At 43.4% G+C, this 19,291-nt stretch overlaps 1 protein-coding gene across 2 annotated transcripts in view; it reads right to left on the bottom strand.

Moving 5' to 3' along the window:
• LOC124006102 (nuclear receptor subfamily 2 group F member 5-like) overlaps positions 1 to 17,400 on the bottom strand; it is a 34,141-nt gene extending 16,741 nt beyond the window's left edge. The window contains exons 1-4 of one of the 2 annotated variants that reach the window (XR_006833733.1): positions 16,328 to 17,400; positions 5,501 to 5,781; positions 4,864 to 5,110; positions 1,839 to 2,779 (exon numbers count right to left, since the gene is read on the bottom strand). Coding sequence is in view for 1 of the 2 variants with exons in the window: in XM_046315882.1 (XP_046171838.1) it covers positions 2,463 to 2,779; positions 4,864 to 5,110; positions 5,501 to 5,781; positions 16,328 to 16,694 (1,212 nt within the window). In the remaining variant the exon portion in view is untranslated. Of the gene's footprint in view, positions 1 to 699; positions 2,780 to 4,863; positions 5,111 to 5,500; positions 5,782 to 16,327 lie in introns of those variants that run through there. The other variant, XM_046315882.1, reaches the window with a different exon arrangement.
• Between the last annotated feature and the right edge of the window lie 1,891 nt (positions 17,401 to 19,291).

The raw sequence follows: 19,291 nt of genomic DNA on the forward strand, positions 1-19,291 counted from the left end.
CACACACCACCTTGAACTGAAGGGTCGAAGACAATGTGTGCACTTTCTCTTGATTCTCTCTCTCTCTCTCTTTTTCTCTCTATTTTTCTCCCTGACTCAAACACACACATACATCATTAAGTGAGAGGTCAGAGTGTTTGTTTACACTCTCTCTCTCTCTCTCTCACACTAACAGCAGGGGAGTATCAACATTTGGGCTGCACCCTGCCGTGAGAGTTGGTTGTGGAGTCCCCCCACTTTGTCTCTCACTGATTAGTTTAGAGCATTGATTTGTTTCATGCCTCGGTACCCCATCATATCCAAACAGCTCGAGATAAACACACTGTCCACACTGAGTGACTACTACTCATGGCCAATGGACTGCACCACATGGGATTATCCATATGACTTGAGCCACCTGTCATAAGCTCCGTCTAAAATGGCCACTTGAATTCATATCGACTTGGTGAATCACCTGATTTCAGCCTGTTCTTTGGTAAGAGAATTTAGTTGTATTATGTTGTAGTCATAATGACAGAATATGCCATGGTGTTTGAAGTGAATAAACCTTTGATAGTATAGTTAAACATCTAAAATGTTAGTCATAGTTATGACAGGTTATGACATCTGTAAGTCATGTGTTAACAGCATTAGGCAATACATTCGTGGAGTAGGATGTTAGCTGGTTCGGATCATAGCACCACAAGATGGAGAAATAACTGTGAACAACACATTTTTATTTCAATTAACGGATCCATTTTTCCCAAACAAAAATAGAGAAAAAAAACATACTCTTATAGAAATATTCTGTGAACTAATGTATCAACAGACAGTCCTGCTCTCCAAGGTCCCAATGGCTTTCAAATCCCAATAATTGTTGCTGATACCCCAGTGCCACGTTAAAAAACAGACTGGTCGTCCAACAATCAATGTTGCCGTACAGCCCGTCATCAATTGATGGTAACAAAAACACAATAATATCTATGCTAAATCACAGTAATGACCATTGTAACTTTAATTGAGGTTTGGAGGTTAGTAATACAATTTCCTAGTATGCTGCTTGAATGACAATTGAATTGAGGTGGCCTCATATGGAGGATATATTGCCTGTCATAACAGGTAACTTCAGATTATGGCACAGTCATAAAATAAATGCTCAGTGACAAAATCTTGTTCTAAGGCAAGTACAACTATAGTTTTCAAATGCTTATTGGTTCAGGCTCCATAACCATTTTCATTTTTTTGTGATTGTGACATGAAACTAACAGGGATTAACTGGCATGTGTTATGTCATTCCTTTGACAGCATTATATAGATGTTATGAAGGGATATATGATATTCTGCTTTGAAACAGTGGCGGAAGTACACTGACCATTACCAGTTAGTGGCCCTGTAGTTTTGACCTCAAAATGGCGACTGAGGAAAAATCTACCAGTGCTGTGTTTATGATGGGAGTGGGTCAAGTGTGGGTTCTGGATAGTTTCACATTGCAAGTGCCTATTTTGTATATATATATATATTTGTTTTGCAACTTCCCGCACCCTCTGACGTCTAAATACAAGTTAAAGGTCAAATTATAGACAAACCAAAAGGTGTTTTTGTCACCACTACCACAAAGATAATCCAAACAATTAATATCCATGTTCCACTTTGGTACAGGCTGTTGATAGGTGTTTTGCCCTGGGTGAGGAGTGATTCTCTGTTTCCTACTGATAGTGGCATGTCTGTCCTGTCTGTCCTGTCTCCCCAACCTGAACCTGAGCTAGTCCCAACATACCCCTTAATGTGGATGTCTATGAGTCAATGACATACATATGGACACAATCATGAATTTCTCTCATTATAAACAGTGCTAATACACACACACACACACACACACACACACGATAAATGTCTTCTGAAAATTCCAAGGAAATTTGGCATTTGTTTTTTAATGGCTTCGGGTTAATTAAAAAATTATTGGTTGATGAAGAACCTTTGGCCTGGCTCTCTCGGTCAAGCAGTTATATCGGCAAAGGCCTTGCTCTAAATCGCCATACAGTGGAGATTCTTGGACACGTCTCCTTTAGATGCAAGCACAGTGCCGACAATAGAGTGACTGCGTCGCCAGTAGCCAACACCGCGTCGAGTCCGAGACTGACAAAGTCGTCTTTACCGGCATAAGTCCGACAGAGCTGCAGGAGAACGGCGCAAAAACACTTCTGCCAGCCGGCCCGTCTAGTGTCACCTCTCAAATGTGGCAATGGCGAAGTAGGAGGGGCCATGGCAGCCTCCTTGTCTCTCTATTGGCCGTGGTCCCCTGGAGAAGAGGCATGTGAATGGCTGGATTGGTGAATGGGGATGTGGTGAGGTGGTCAGTCTGCTTTTTGGCAGAACGGTGGTGGTCTTCCAGGGGATGGAGGGAGGAGATAAACGGAGGGAGGGATTGAGGGATGGTCGATGAAGGATGGATGAAGAGCTGAATACGCGACGACTCATCCTCCTCAGGGCCCGTTTTCATTGTAGTGGAGGGAGATGGGGCGGTCGCGCTGCACGGGCATGTAGGGCCAGTTGTAGCTGGAGCCAGAGAGGAGCATGTCGCGCAGCAGCGTCTCGATGGGCGTCTTACCCACCAGGCGCACGAAGAAGAGCTGCTCGATGACGGGCGAGGAGACGATGCGGAGGGAGGGCAGACGCAGGAGCAGGCGGCCGAAGCGGTTGGGCTGGCTGGGGTACTGGTTCCTCACATACTCCTCCAGGGCACACTGGGACTTCTCCTGGATGCTCTCCACGTGGGCCACATCCGACAGGCCCATGGCATCTGAGAAAGGGATAGGAAGGTTAGGTGTTGATGAGTTTCTGGTTCATTATGGTTCTAATGAGTTGACCTCACATTGACATGCAATGTGAAATTGTGTCCAGCTACGTTACATACATTAGAGCTGAAATGTCTGCATCCCTAAGTAAATATGTCATCTATGTGGTGGAATACAATTCCCTTTGCCTTCAGTTGTGGATCGAGGTTTTGTCCCTGCTCTCACACCTCCCCTAGCACCAGTCCCTGGTGTGAGTCTCACATCACACAGCGAGCGTGTCGACTGTGTGAGATACTTTTCACATCCTTCGAGCTCCGTGGTTATGGGGTCAGAGATGGGTGAACTCAAAACAAAGTCCCATTTAGTGTACTGCATGGTGCTGTCCTGTACTGCACGGTACTGTAGTGCACACTCAGTACTACTGTGCCAGTGTTTCTGTCCCCAGTATGAACCTTGTTTAAAGGCTGCATCGAACAGCGAGGGTCATTTTCTCCCAAGTGCTTTACTCTAGTGTGCAGCAGAAGCACTGGGCCAGGATCTTTTACCCACCACCCAGCACGCTAGTCCCTTTGTTACAGTTCCCTTTAATCGCCCCCCTGCGCAAACTTGGTCCAGCTGAGCTTCAGTTCCGTGTAACAAAAGATTCATGTGCCTCATCATTTTGTCGCAGAGGGCCCCCCCCCCAGGTGGGGTATAACTGCAAATTCTGCCACATTTCCCACTTTGAGGGCAGACATTAAGTTTTTAAGCTATCCACCATTTTAGGGTCCGTGTGAGGCATCAGTGGCTGAGAAAGCTAGTTCTGTCTGTGTGATTGAGCTCGCGCGTGCTACAACGACCCCTCCGCAGGCATCCTTTACAGGCACCTCCTCCCTTTGTCTGGCTCCCTGGGCACACACAGCCACACTTTGGGGATGAGGATGGTGGCAGTGGTAAGATGGCCGCTCTTTGATTTGGGGTGATGGGACTGGGATATGGGGTGGAATGTCTGAGGGCAGAGGTGAGGGGGGGTTATTGAGATTTTGTCTGTCCTTGTTAGCTCATGCAGGCAGATCTCGATGGGGGCCTGGTTTACGAATGGTCTGTCCATCTCATTGTGTGTACATGCATGTGTGTGTGTGTGCGTGTGTCTCATTGTGTGTACATGCGCGTGTGTGTGTATGTGTATGTGTATGTGTATGTGTGCGTGTGCGTGTGCGTGTGCGTGTGTGTGTGTGTGTGCGCGTGCGCGTGTGCGTGTGTGTGTCATTGTGTGTACATGCATGTGTGTTGGCTGGAGCTGTGGGACGGATCACATGGATGCTCAGGGCTACAGGGGTTGTGTAGGTCAGGGCCTGGGCTGTGGCGAATCCCCCTTGTCGCTGCAACCCACCATGAATAATTCAAGCACGGTGGTGGAGGCAGGGGTGAGAGGGCTGGGGTTTGGAGAGGAGGAAAGGGGAGGGGCTGCCTGACTGCTTTCAATAATAGATGGAAGCGTGAAGGAGAAGAGGGTGATGAAATAAATGAGAAGAGCGAAGGGGTTCTTCAGCCATCCAAATGGAAGAGTGCGAGCCAGAACTTGGTATATGCAACGTGATTCTGACAAGCTGTGCGATGGAGACGAGGAAAAGGGCGATCGACAGGAAACAAAAAGCAAGAGCTCAGAGTTGGGTTCTCTCACACTCATACCCCCTGGGTCATAAACAATGAGTCCTCCACACATCCCAACCCCAGATCTGACAGCATTCTGGGTGGCGTAGAATAACCAAAATGATATACAGTGGCAAAAGTGGTGTATCAAATCAATAAGCAAAGTATTGTTTTTATATTGCTATTTCACCAATATTTACGCTTCTTTAGCTCATATAAGTAGTCCATCCATGATAATATTGAGTTGGTATCCATACATTATTGATACATTGTTTACAAAGATATTGTTAACCACTTGGTTGTTAACCACACGCTGTACTGCAGACTCTATACGTCTGATAACTTATCTGGAGTGACCACTACGACCGAAATGTGTAGTTACAACGCAAACTATCCTACGGGTGGACATAAACAAAGACATATAGAAACAGAAACCACTAAAGTCAACGCCACTCACCGGAGGTGAAGAGCACGATGGATTTGATGCAGGAGTACTCAGCCGTGTCCACTTGCAGAACCTTCAGTTTCTCCACCTGCTCCTGGAATACCCGGATGTGGTCCATGAACGCCACCACGCGCTCCGCAGACATGGGCGATGCGTGCAGACCGGCCGCCGCCAACAGGGGCGCCACGTGCAGCGGCATGGAGCACTGGGCCGCGTTCAGCACAAACAGCTCACTCCATGACATGCGCAGGAGCGCCACCTAGGGCATGGGAATGATGGCAGAATTGGTTAGTTCAGAGTGGACGAGGGTGGTTCTGGGAAACAAGGATAATAGTGTTTATCTTCCTTATGCAAATGATTGAGTATGGCAAATGTTAGTGATATGCTCAAACTTTTAAAGGATGCTGACCCCACAATTGAACCTTTACATGACATACCAATATACATATATTTGTTCTGGGCAATATCTGTGTTGAGCATCAACAGCTCATCCATAAGGGATTACCCAAATAAAGTGACCACACCACATCTCTAAGCATTCATCATTTCTATTTTCTAGTCAGAAATAACAAAAAAGATCTAGTCAAGCATAAAAAAAAGATCTAGTCAGGCAGAGTTTCTAGTCAGGAATCAGGGTGGTCGTCCTCACCTGGTCCATGAGCTGCAGGTCAGGGAAGAAGGGGATGTTCTTGGCCCACTCCACAGCGCTGAAGAGCAGCCGTGCGGCCAGCTCGCAGATGTTCTCGATGCCCATCAGGTTGTTTCCCTGCATGCACTGGGACCCGTAGCGGGACGTGGGATAAGGCTCGGCGCGCAGCAGCAAAGAGATGAATCCTGATAGGTAGGGCTGCCCATTGTAAGGGTCGCTGCCATTGGTCAGGTACTGACCCGGGCTAGACTGGGAGTTGGACATGCGGCCTCTCTGGACAGCTGAGGGAGAGAGAAAGAAAGGGTTAAGAAAATGAGGAGATAAAGCATTTGAATTTTATGAGCAAAATACATTTTCCCTCTTGACATTTCATAAGCAAATACTCAAGTGCTAGAAGCTAATTGTTTGGCATGGGGCTAACTTGGTTATACTACTGCATCTTTCATTCATTCATGTGGCTGTACTCTATCCATCTATCCTAAGAGGCTTTATTTCAATCCAGGCTGGCACAGTTACAGTAACATTTAGGACCTGAAGCTTCTCTGCATTCACATCGTCATGACTGCGTCCAACACTAACTGCCTTGATTTAGTAGGCTGCAATTACCACTGTGTCATAAAGCAGTATCTAGAGGCACTCAGACGAGTCTACTCTTTCTCAATGGGAATATATAGGGCCAAATCACACTGGGGCTAGCAGCTAAAAGCCATGTCTGGGGAGAGGAGGAAGGTGGGTGGAGATTGGAGGTGGGGGGTGCAAAGTGTGGAGAAACGGGGGGAAATTTCTGCGGCTCTAAATGTGTCGGCACTCTGTCTCCTGACCGGCAGACACCGGTGCCGTGCATCAATGAGTAATGGCAACCAGCAGCCAGTAAAGACACTACGGTTCTTCACACCTCTGCCCCCCCCCCCCCCCCCCCCACTGCCAAATGGCTCAGACGAAGGGGAAGGGGGCACGCAGAGGCTAAGCACACATCCCCACCCCCGCTGAGCTAAGAAGCGGCGGCTCAAAGCCCATTTGGAAAACACCTGTTCAGTCATCCCCGCTGTCTGACTAATAACTCCCTCTACAGTTACAGAACAAGGGAGAGAGAGAGTACGCGGGAGGGAGTACGCGGGAGGGAGTACGCGGGAGGGAGGGATGGAGGGAGAGAGAGAGTACACGGGAGGCAGGGAGGGGGAGGGAGGGAGGGAGGGAGAGGAGGGAGGGAGGGAGAGTACGCGGGAGGGAGGGAGGGAGGGAGGGAGGGAGGGAGGGAGGGAGGGAGGGAGGGAGGGAGGGAGGGAGGGAGGGAGGGAGGGAGGGAGGGAGGGAGGACAGGCTAGGGTTTGGAAAATACTTTGAAACTCAGCATCACCTGTCCTTCGACACAACAGCTGTGAAAATTTAATACACTACAGTGTACCAAAGAGTACAGGTCAAATCACTCAAGAACATAGTAAGTCAATAGATATGTCCATCGAATTTCAAGACTGTTGAATGATTAGAAAAACATTTGAGTTTGTGACCAAAAAATACTGGTCTCCCTTGAACACAAACAACTCCTGTCCCAGGGAAAGAATGTTGCCTCAACGACAATGTAGCGTACTGAGACAGCATTGCACAATGGGCCGTACCATGTCACTCACAAAAAAAAAACTCCTGGTTGTACCCAAACCTGAACTTTTTCTAGAGCATGGTTGCCCTTCATTAGAGGTTAGTATGTTATAACTATCTGAATTAAAATAATAATAATTAATGCATCATAATGATTAATGACGTAATGCACCAGATGCCAAATCCACCCCATCCACTTGTCTTCTGAAAAGCCTCTTTGAGGAGGTTGTGTGTGAGTGCATGAGTGCTTGAGTCGAAATGACGCTTGAAAAGCATCTCTATGTGAATGAGCAAGGGAAATGAATGAGACAGGGAGAGAAGGGCATAGACAGGATAAAAGGGAGAGGGAGAAAGATAGTGAGTGGCATGGGCTGAGAGAGAGTGAGAGTGAGGATGTAGAGACAGATTTGAATGCCTGCCATAATCGATTTCCCGATTTCTAATTGGTCAGCAGTGGCTTAGTGTGATTGGAAAGACCAAATCCCCATCTCTTGACAGTAGAGCTACTGGCAAACAGTGGGACCAAACAACTAAAGAGCCTAAAACCCCAAACAGAAAGACCACGGCACTACATATAACCTCCTCTCCCCTGTAACTATTCCCCAACGGATAAAATATGGTACATAAATAAGGCAGAGGGGAGAAAAGGGCACTAAACAGGTATCATGGGCGATTTCAGCCATGACTTTTAAAAAACACCACCACAGCGAGTCACAGAGAGTGTGTGGCCGTGGAGTTAAGCATGTCTCATCCCACCAAGGCTGTCCTTATTTGGCCTTTAGTCACTGTGCTAGAAGTACAAGACAGTTGAGCAAACTATTGTAGATAAATACAATGAAGGACTATCTGCTCCTGTAAAAGGTCATAGTCAGGGGCTATGTACTAGAAGCATGACAGATTTGGCACAGCCTCATTGTCAACGGCGATAAGTAGTATAATGGTTTTCGTGTAGTCCCTTAGAAGTCTGCGAACAAAAAACACAAGATACTGTAACATTCAAACACAGATACACAAAAAAATGGCTTATTTTGGACAGTAAAGCCGTGTGTATTGTGTAAGCCCGCTCAGAGAGGAGTGTGTGATGTGACATTCATGTGTTATTCCTGTGCTTCTGACAGACTCCTTTAGCTTGGGTTGAACTCTGAACTCTGGGGTCACTGCTCTCACTCTGCATGCAACGGTTACAGTGAAGCACCAATCCCCCGGCAAAAAGTCACAGCCAAGGCTGTGAGAAAGAGAGGAAGAAAGGGTGAGAGGAAAGGAGAGAAAAAAAGAGGTTGAGAATGAAGATGAAGGTGAGTATAAGAGTAGAGAATTGAGAAATAGAGGGATGAAGTGAAATAAACCAGTGGTTCCCAAACTGTGGGGCACGCCCTCAGTCTGGCTTTAAACGTACTCTTGAAAGTTTTAATAGTAGAATGCACAAGGTGCAATCCCCGAAATTGGGGAGTGCATCATCAGTTCCTCTTGTCATGTTAGTCACTGCATACCTTAGAGACCTATAAATATCACATGAATACACATTAGACATGAGAAAATGCGTAGAATTGCAGGAAAGAAGCTTTAAACCTGCAAAATAAATTCTCTCCACCAACAAGAGGGCTGTGAACAGTGTGTGCCATGAACAGTGCTTGTGCCCATAGAAATAGACGTGGTGTGTGGCAGCGGGATTTTCCTCAATGCTGGAGGGGGATCCCTGAAAGAGGCAATGAGATCAAGGAAGAGGGAGGGAGACAGAGTTAAGTATGACATTGTATGGAAAGGGAGAGGGAACGGGCAAAGAGACAGGGAAAAAGAGAGACACAGACAGACGGAGATGGAGAAAGCTCCCGGTGAGGATGCTCAGACGCATTAGCTGCAAACGTAGGCCCTTTAATATCCACCCAGTCACGTTGGCGCTGCTTTGATGAAGCAGATATGAATTAATAACAGAAATGCACCCTGCACGGAGGAGTGCTCTGGCTTTCTATCCATCTCTCTACTCACTCATATCCATTTCTACAATGGAAGAGATCACACAACAAGCTATGCTATACAAGCGATTCAATCATTTTCATTACATTGAGTTAAAAACTCCATGGCTGTATCTCAAGAAAATTGGTGTAAAGTGGCCTGGAATCAAAAACAACACGATACTTCAAAATGTAACAATGAATATGGATGACGCTGGACTTACTGTAGATGCTAGCCTTTCATATTGTGGCAATAGGCTAACCTGGCTGTTGTACAGACAACAGAGAAAATGAGAGACTCAACAGAGAAATATGACAATATGACACGCAATGTATCGTGAACTGGAGTCTATTCACCTTGAGGTGTCAAAGGAAGCCCATCTCTGCAGAGTGAGCTCTATTCCTCCACTCACATCCCTCCTCCTCTAAAATATTCAATGCTAGCCTTGGGGATATCAGAACGGGAAACGACTCGTGCCTCAGCTCTATGGTCTCTTTGTGGCCTATCACTTCAATGGAGGCTGCTTTCTGACAGTGAATAATGGCAAGGCCTCAGTCAATATGGAAGTCATGGTGCTGGAACCTTACAGCCAGCTTGGACTTAAATAGACCTATTCTAACATGTCAATAAACTATGACAGTATTGTAATAGGGGAATGTTTTGGCAGGCCAGAGTTTAGGGGTCAAACTAGTCTCGGTTTGTGATTGCCTGCTCATACAAACTGGACAACGTGTATGGGTTAGTCAATAAAGGCAGTCAGTTAGCGAGCCCTGGTACTTTCTCAATAGAGTCAACCTCACATTTGGACCTTGAACATCGCCATTATTAATGTTTAGTTTCTGGTTCCTGTTGACCTACAGTATATCCGTCTCTGTGTTTGGTCGGTGTGAACCAAGGGTCACCAGCTGTAGCAGCGAGTCTCGTCAAGAGTGATGTGTTTCATAATCCTATGTATGAGTAACTGAATATCAATATACAGGTCTTTCCCTGTGTTATTTACCATTGAAGGACACTCACACTAGGAGTCATAATGAAGATAATCTGTCTTTGAATGTTCTGTCTGTGAACAGTCGTAACTATGTACTTACTATGAACAATTTAGAGCAGGGTTCTCCAACAGGTTGATAGCAAGCTACCAGTAGCTCGCAGCCCACCTATGAGTAACTCGCCAAACAATTCTGAAAGTACGTGCAATTTTCATGTATTCCACGGCAAACTGTCATAAACAAATCTCAGAAGTATCAGACACCACAAGCTCCCAGCTACTATTTATTGATATTATCCCACCCCTAGTTAGCCACTATTGGCTTAAAAAGCCAAACCTAACACCATCTGTCAATAAATTTTTGTCACTCCATGTGTAGCCAGTTGATGTGATAACTGTCTTGTGGGTTGACAGAAATACTTTCTCCCAATTCTTCTCAATTAAATTTGAACTGCAAAGTAGGCATACCTGGCAGAAGTATATCATGAGTAAGTATATCATTTGTATCTATTATTTGAAAACTTTGCCATGAAATGAGCATTAGTAGTACAGAACCATTACTAGACCAGCACATTAGATGACACAATCCTCACTTGCTAGATGTGCAATTAAAAGGCCAGATGCACAACTAAAGGGGAATAACACACAAACATAATAATTTGCTAGTTTTATTTCCAGACCTACAAAAAGAGTCTTCTGATTTAATTTGAGCTTTGACATGGACTCAGACCATCCAATTCTGTTGTTTCTCTATGAATCATTGCAATTTTGAGAGTGAAAAAAATCTGAAAATCTAAAACCAGGAAAAATAAAACTAAGAAAAAAACATCAGTTGGGAAAATCAAAAAATAAATAATCTAAAAAAATTATATAGGACCCCGCTTGTTTATTAACCATTATTTTAGCAGGTATATTGACAGAAAACATAGCTAGAAACATTGAGTAGCTCGCGACCCGTTTCATTTTTTAAAAGTAGCTCCCATACGAGAAGTAGCTCCCATACTAGTGGACAGTGTGCCTGTCCATGCCAATCTCTGTGACCATGTCACTATGTGCGGTAGCTGGTAGGGAATGTATTGTATGCATGAGAAGGCTGCTAGTTGTGAATGTAAAATTGTCAATGTGTCAAGTATACAGTGTGTTCTTCGAACGTGTGAATTTGACAAACATCACAGTCTATATTGGTCTTTTTTGGTCTCACTAAGGTCAGAGGAGCACATACGGAACATTCCGACAGCAGAACATGATATGCACTTCACTCCCAACTAGCCAAGGAACTGTCAGCCAGTTGCACAGGTTCACTGTCTCTCTCTTCCTCACTCCCTCCTCATCCCTTAAACCAGTATTCTACTCTAAGCAGGAATGTCATTGAGAAACATGTAGAGTAGAGATGCCAGAGGTGCCAAACAGGTAGAGCAGTGAAGAGGTAAACATGACCTTTTACATGACTGTTTAGTATAAATCAACATTTAACACGAGATATTCGATATCTATGTGGGCTGAAATAGAGTGACCTCTCAGTCAAGTTACACACGAAGGGTCACCCTAAAGATCAACTGAACTGTCCAAATAACACTCCTGAATTAGCCAGCGAATGTGACACTGATCTTAAATAATGAAGACGTGTGTGCAGTACATTTTGTAGCAAGTTATAGCATAGATAGGATCAATTACTATTTTTTTTGTACCTTACTAAAACGTTGCCATGTTTTACAGAATTTCGCCACTAGGGAGTGGTGCATTTTTGGAGAGGGAGGGGAGATGAGGGGCAGCGACTTGGTCGACAAGAAAGGCCCGCCTAACCACAAACATAACCTGTCAGCTTTGTTTTTATATGCTTTGTTGCTGATATTCTGCTATATTTGTTTATTTTCACTGGCAGAGACCATCAATACGTTACTTTTACACATGTTACCAACAGTAGAAGGGCGTGGGTAGAATCACTAGGGAAGCCAGGAAAAATGCCATATTACAACCTACTGTATGTGTTGTGATAATTACATAGTTTGCTCTATAACCTGTTAGTTCATATGCCTTGACTCCGTGATATATAGGCCTAAAGGCAGAGACGATAAGAAGACACAGTGGTAGAATAAATTCAACCACACCTTTGTTTCATCACAAAACCAGAGAGCAACTTCTGTCCACAAAGCATTTAGCCTGTAACAAACAGCTACATGACCTACAGCATGGTCAAGCAGGGTAATGTTTCTGACATTTTTGGACCTTTTAAACAACTATTGACTTAGAACCACGGAGAGTTACCACAAGTCGAAAAGGAAACAGGAGCTGCCTCCACTATTCCAGCACCATTTCAACTTCAACATTTCAACCTCATCAAATTGCCTATGTTTTCTCCAATACAGTGACAACTAATAGATACCAAAAACTATTTAGTCCAATCATCAAGCTAAATATGATGTGGCTGTCCATGGTTGATTTCTGTGTGTGTGTGTGTGTGTGTGTGTGTGTGTGTGTGTGTGTGTGTGTGTGTGTGTGTGTGTGTGTGTGTGTGTGTGTGTGTGTGTGTGTGTGTGTGTGTGTGTGTGTGTGTGTGTGTGTGTGTGTGTGTGTGTGTGTGTGTGTGTGTGCGTAAGTGGAAAAAACATGTTGATTCACCCTACTTGTTGAGAAAGGCCAATGCCATCCTCCTCTCTTTCATGTTGACGAAGCGGTCTTTCATTCTGTCATACAGTACATGCTTTTATTTATTGTTGTCCTAGGCTACCTGGCTAAAATGTTTGCTCACTAATCTAATTTCCTTTCATGGGCAACATTAGCTCGTTACATTAGCCTTCTAAAACTTCCATCCTCTCAGGCCAGTGGCACAACAATGTATGAATTAATGGTTGGATCAGAATCGCCATTATAATTATTGTCAGTATGGAGAATTAAGTAAAACCACAAGTCCAAAGCCACCGGATGACAACAACACAAAAATTAAAGTTGTTTCTGTCAATGATGCATGCTCTCAATTCAATTTGATAGGAGTGACGCCAAATCCAAGCTGCTTACCCTTAACACTTTTGTACTTTTGGTGCACCAGGAACATTCACAGTTGAGCTCACTCAGTTTTGCTCAATGCTGATTGGCTATTATTTGATACTTTTTTATCAATAGAGGCCAAATGCTCGCTGGCTTCCCTTGCGTTCAATGCTACGAGAGGCAACAATGTCATACTCTTTTAACCAGACAGCATCAGATACATGGCCTACACATACAGAGACAGAGGGGCAGTTCATATAAGGTAATCAGTCAGTTGAATTAAATGAATTAGACCCTAATCTATGGATTTCAGCCTGGCTCCCCTGTCGGCCCACCCACAGAGGAGCCAGGCCCCGCCAATCAGACTCAGGTTTTCCCCACAAAAGGGCTTTATTACAGACAAAAATACTCCTCAGTTTCATCAGCTGTCCAGGTGGCTCGTCTCAGATGATCCCTTAGGTGAAGAAGCCAGATGTGGAGGTCCTGGGCTGGCGTGGTTACACTTGGTCTGCGGTTGTAAAGCAGGTTGAACGTAATGCCAAATTCTCTAAAATGACGTTGGAGGCGGCGTATGGTAGAGAAATTAATATTAAATTCTCTAGCAACAGCTCTGATGGACATTCCTGTAGTCAGCATGCCAATTGCACACTCCTTCAAAACATGCAATTGTGTTGTGTGACAAAAGGCACATTTTAGAGTGGCCTTTTAGTGTCCCCAGCACAAGGTGCACCTGTGTAATGATCATGCTGTTTAATCAGCTTCTTGATATGCCACACCTGTCAGGTGGATGGATTATCTTGGCAAAGGGGGATTTGCTCATTAACATGGATGTAAACCAATTTTTGCCATTTTGTTTGAGAAATAAGCTTTTTGTGTGTATGGAATATTTCTGGGATATTTTATTTCAGCTCATGAAGCACTTTACATGTTGCATTTATATTTTTGTTCAGTATATATTTTTTTATTGGTCAATTTTTTGGGGCCGCCTAGCTTCCCTTGGCAGCCATGAATTAACGTCACTGGTTACCAATCCATGTGCCGAGAATAGCATAATATTTAGATGATTATTTTGTGCATGGCTTGCATAACACAAGTAGGAAATACCTCGTAGTGGTAATAACTATTACAAAGTCAATTATTGATAGTTTCAACAATCAATTTGAGATGATTTCAAATCCATATTCAGGGCAGGAATGTACATTTGTGTATTTCCAAAATGTTCCAAAATTCACACCGATTATAACTCAGAAAGCCCAATGGCCTCCTCTGTCAGCCGACCCAGGTGCATTATGTAGAAGAAACATGACTTATGTATGACCTCTGGGGAAGACGAAAAGTAGCTTTGGGTGTGTAGTCTTGCTGCTTTCTCGCTGCTACCAGTAAGCCTTTAATGTGATTGCAATGCTGCATTTAAATGTGTACAATTGGTGCTTTTATTATTAATTATCCCCACCATTAGGCTACCTCTGAACTTTTCAGGGCAAATAGATAGCAGGACATTATCTTAGGCCCTATTGCTGAGTTAGAAACATATATGTAGACTATTTCACACCAAATTATGCCTCTAATATTTTGTTAATAACAATCTGACTAAGAAGATAATTTGATTTTCTTTCAGGGTTTGAAAATTATTGGTAGGCCTAAAGAAAACCATTTATTTTTAAAATATGTTTTATCTACTACCTCACAAAGGTTGCCGTTTAAAAGCATTGTTAACACTTGGTTGTAGTACAACACAACTCTGCATAGCATTTTAATTATAATTATTGTATTGAATGTCAATTAGATAATTAGGCATATACAAAATAGTTATGCCTAGGCCTGCATTAACCACGTCATCATTTTCAATTTAAAACCAACACTTTTCATATTTTAAAGAAGTGCGATTTCAAAATGTTCCTCAAAGGCACTGACACCTACGAGGACATGTCTCTAGGCCTGTAATCCACGATGAGGATGAGTCTGTTTTGAGTATGACAGACCTGTATCAATTTAATCAACACTTGAAAGAATTGAGATTTTTTAATCGTGTTTTTGGTGAATATTATTCTAGACCATATAATAGTAACATAGCAAATCAAATCCCTTTTAAAATGTTATCTGCAGTAGTTAATATATAATGTAGCCAAATAATGGTCTGATAACATATTGAGCATGTTTATGTAGATGAAAGGTCAACAGACTGCACTGTGTCAGGAGATTTCCTCGGGTTCATTCAGTCAGAAAGGGGCATGGCTGACTAAATTTACCCTGCAGTGCTTTACATGAACTGTGTACAGTTTACACACTAGCACACTAACGAGATCCCTTGAATGATAATATTAGGCGATAGGACGGGTATTTCCACCTAAAATGTACTGTATAGTCAGTTCATTTTGACAGAGGTTACTGTATTCAAGACCTCGTTTGTAATAGGCCTGCCTGCTTGATACACTCACACACTGGAAGTTAAACACAGCGTGCTTCCTGCACAGAGCGCACGTCTTCTGTTGACTACGGTTTGTGTCACCATTTGCACTGTTTATGGTCGTATCATAGGAACCTTTTGGGGTATCCACAACAGCTTGCGTGGCCAGGCTTAGCAAGAATTACAGTACATAATATAATTGTTTATAATTTGCGATAAAAAAATATATTACAATAAACTAACAAGGTTGACTCCAGAGTAGGCTACACTGCACAGCGATAAACATGTATTTATGATTAGAGAAATGTAGTATTGTTGGTGGGTAACGCATAAAACACAGAGTACAACGACGTCCAGCATGGAAACATGCATGTGCAAATCTTTTATGAGGATTTCAAGTGTCTGGTTCGCGTGTTGTAATTAACACAACTCGTTTGATTGAACATGACGCAGCAAGGTCCAAGCGGACTGATTAAAAGTGAAACGCAGTGCTTTGCGAACACGTTGCCACTGTTCATCTTTCGCACTAATTGACCCGTTCATAATCATGCACAATACAATACATGTAGCGGGCCCTCTTGTAGCGGATAGGGTGTAGAGGAGCAAACACCAGAATTAATTGGGGAGACAAAGGGAGCCCTTTTCCGAGGGGAGAAAAATAATTGCATACTATGGACTGAATAGAAAATACAAGGGTAGGCGATCTGAAACAACAAACATTGCGTTACAGCAGACTACAAATACCTTTTATGCGAACTATGACTGATAGAAGCAGGAAATCTATAAGACACGGATATCCATCGTTAAAGCACTAACGTTATATGGTTTCAACTTTACGCACCAATATTCTTGACACCAAACGTCCGCCAAAACCCAATTTGAATCTCAAATCCTGTCTTACCTTCTCTTCTCATGCCGACTTTGAGGCACTTCTTCAGTCGGCAGTACTGGCACTGGTTCCGATGATGTTGGTCGATGGGACAGTCGCGGTTCCCCCGGCATGTGTAACTGAGGTTCCGTCGCACCGAACGTTTGAAGAAGCTTTTACAGCCCTCGCATGTGAATTGACCGTAATGTTTGCCACTGGACTTATCCCCGCACACCATGCAGTCCACGTTGGGAATCTTGTCCCCGGAAAGTGCATCGTTCCCCGGGGTGGAACCAGAGGGGGTTCCCGGTGTCCCGCCCGGCTCCTGACTGCAAATCTGGAGCTGGGACCCGGGATCCGCCGAAATGTTCTCTTGCCACTGGTTTACTACCATTGCCATGCTATCCTAAAACAATTTGGTTAGACAACAGATACGAGTCCAACTCCGTAGCGCGGGGAGGAGATAAGAATCCGTTCTGACGTCTTGGGAAAACAAGGCAGGGCGAAAAGGCGCTTCCCACTTCCTCCAAAAAGTATTTAATATATTATCAAATTGATTTTCTCTAGTTAATCAAATGTCCCTGTCGTAAACGTATCTTCTGTAAACTTCTATCAAAGTTTACGAAGACAGCACGGTATCAACATGACTATTGCGTAAGAATGGAGGCTACTGCCTGTGTTCTGCTCTGCGCAGAAATCCATAAACACGCTCTCTCAAAAACGTTGATTGTATTTGAAAAGTCGACTAACAATACAGCATGTACAGAATGGAGAAGTGGTCGTTAAAGTGTCATTTTCATGAATATCGACTGCCTAGAATCTTATTCTGCTTAATATTCGAACTGAACTAAATCAAAATATTCTCTCAATCACAAAAACACAATACTGACCACAGTTGTACGCAATTATGTGATCGAAGTTATCTAGTGAACTCATACGGACGTGCAATCCCAAAAGAAACGTTACTTTCGTTCCTCTAATGTTGTGCGCCACGATGAGGTCTGCATAGAAATTTCGATAAACCATGGATGGGGTGCTCTGTGGTAGATGCAGTATGTTCACAAGCAGATATATTTGCCAAACATGTACTTCACCCGTCGGCTGTCTGTCCCATCTCTGAGAATCATAGTTAGAATTTGGTGAAAGTGACACGAAACAGCCGTGCCCATATAAGGCCAAAACTACCATATAAGGCATGACCCCTCCTCTCATCGAGAACGGTTATACGCATGTGCGGGCAGTTTCAATTGGCCAGAGGAGAATAAAGCAATAAGGCACTCTCCAATTGGCGCAGTCGCCGATTAGCTATACAGTATGTTCTGGTTGATAGAGTGGCTGTGTTATTATTGTATAGCAGAGTGTAGCTGGATACACAAATCACTGTAGACATAGATCTTGATTTCTTTGAAATATAATAACACAAAACTGTTAGGCCTCAGTCAAAGGGTAAAATGCCTTTATCAAAGTAATAGGCATTTATATGTCAAATACGTCCCCAAACATCAGTCTTTATAAACTTTTCCACTCTAATTTAGCTTTTATTTTCATTTTTTTATTTGATGGCTATTGAACCCAATCATACCCACTTTTTTAAAAAACGTTTTAATTACTTGTATATATCATACTGATACCACAATGCACTCTTTCTGAATGTTTATTGTTATGCCCACGTGCTGAAAGCTATGCAGTTTTCACAGTAAGATTATCGATTGTGCCAAACCAAGTTGACAAACTTCTCACCCAGACAAACATATGGAGTGTTCATTTGGTCAGTTTGTTGTGCAGCTAAACTTGCCATCTGGATATCAATGCACAAAAGGCCATAGCAGTAATTAACGATGGCTACTGTGTGTTTCTCTAATGGGGTTTTCAAGCTGAAAACAGCAGGGACCTCATTATTTTTCCAGACAGGTCCTGATCTGTCATTTGAGGAGTAATAAGACCATTGTACATGACAGCAGCAGAATCCCATGTGAAGACTAGAAGCAAATTCAACTAAAATAGTACATGTTTTCAACCTTTCACTGTGCAGAATGTGATAACCTAGGCCTGGGTTATTGGATATTAATAGCAGTGTATGTAACAGCCATTTATTTGTTTGTGACTTGAACATAGGCCTATAGCTTACCTTCGATATTGACGAACTCAAATACAAATGCATATTTTCTAACTCCGGCCTGAAATGTCAGATGTTGATAACAGCATTTAAGCTTAGCAACCTTGACAACACCAACAATGTATGTTTTCTCGCAACAGATCTGTGAGTAGATTTATTCCCCAGACGTGTCATAACATGCAGAGGGAAATACTCCCTAAATGTCCCCAACCTTTGTGCGCCAAAAGTTAGCTCTCATAAGGCCAATAAATTGTCACAAATGGAAATTCCATTAACCCGTTGAAACTATTCTGACTTGAACTCATTCACACAATTTTAAGCTGTACCATTTAGAAGGCATTTTCTATTTAGCTTTTGTACAGTTGTACCAGAACAGAAAGAACAGTGTGTCGTGAAGGCTTTGCGCTTTCAGAAATGCAAAGCTACACACATTTTGCTTTTATGATTTTTAATTTTTCAATGAGGATAACTCATCTTTAAAATGTCTTAATTACAATGTCATTAGCGAACCTATTGCCGGTGCAGGTTGGTTTGAAAACCATGCGTAAAACCAAATACTCAGTAGGCCTAAAGTATAAACAGAGTACAACCTGGGTTAATCACATTCACAGAAATAAGCTACGGGAACGGAACAACTTCATTAACGTTGAAGTGATTTACCCAAAGGAAAAAAGCGCGAAGAGGACGGGACCCCACTTAGCTTTTAGACAGGTTGAGTGCAGTGCTTCAAGTGCCCCGGGCGAAAACGTTGGCCTCGCGCTCGGCATAATTGTTGTCACATGTAACCTTACCTGTCTTCCAATTAGCCCCTTGACTCGCTATTAGAGCATTCCACTGGCTATAGGCTAGTGACCAAGGGCACTTTTTGGTTTGGGGGCCTA

Source organism: Oncorhynchus gorbuscha, linkage group LG19 (genome assembly GCF_021184085.1).
Source record: "Oncorhynchus gorbuscha isolate QuinsamMale2020 ecotype Even-year linkage group LG19, OgorEven_v1.0, whole genome shotgun sequence".
In the NCBI taxonomy this organism is placed as follows: domain Eukaryota; kingdom Metazoa; phylum Chordata; class Actinopteri; order Salmoniformes; family Salmonidae; genus Oncorhynchus; species Oncorhynchus gorbuscha.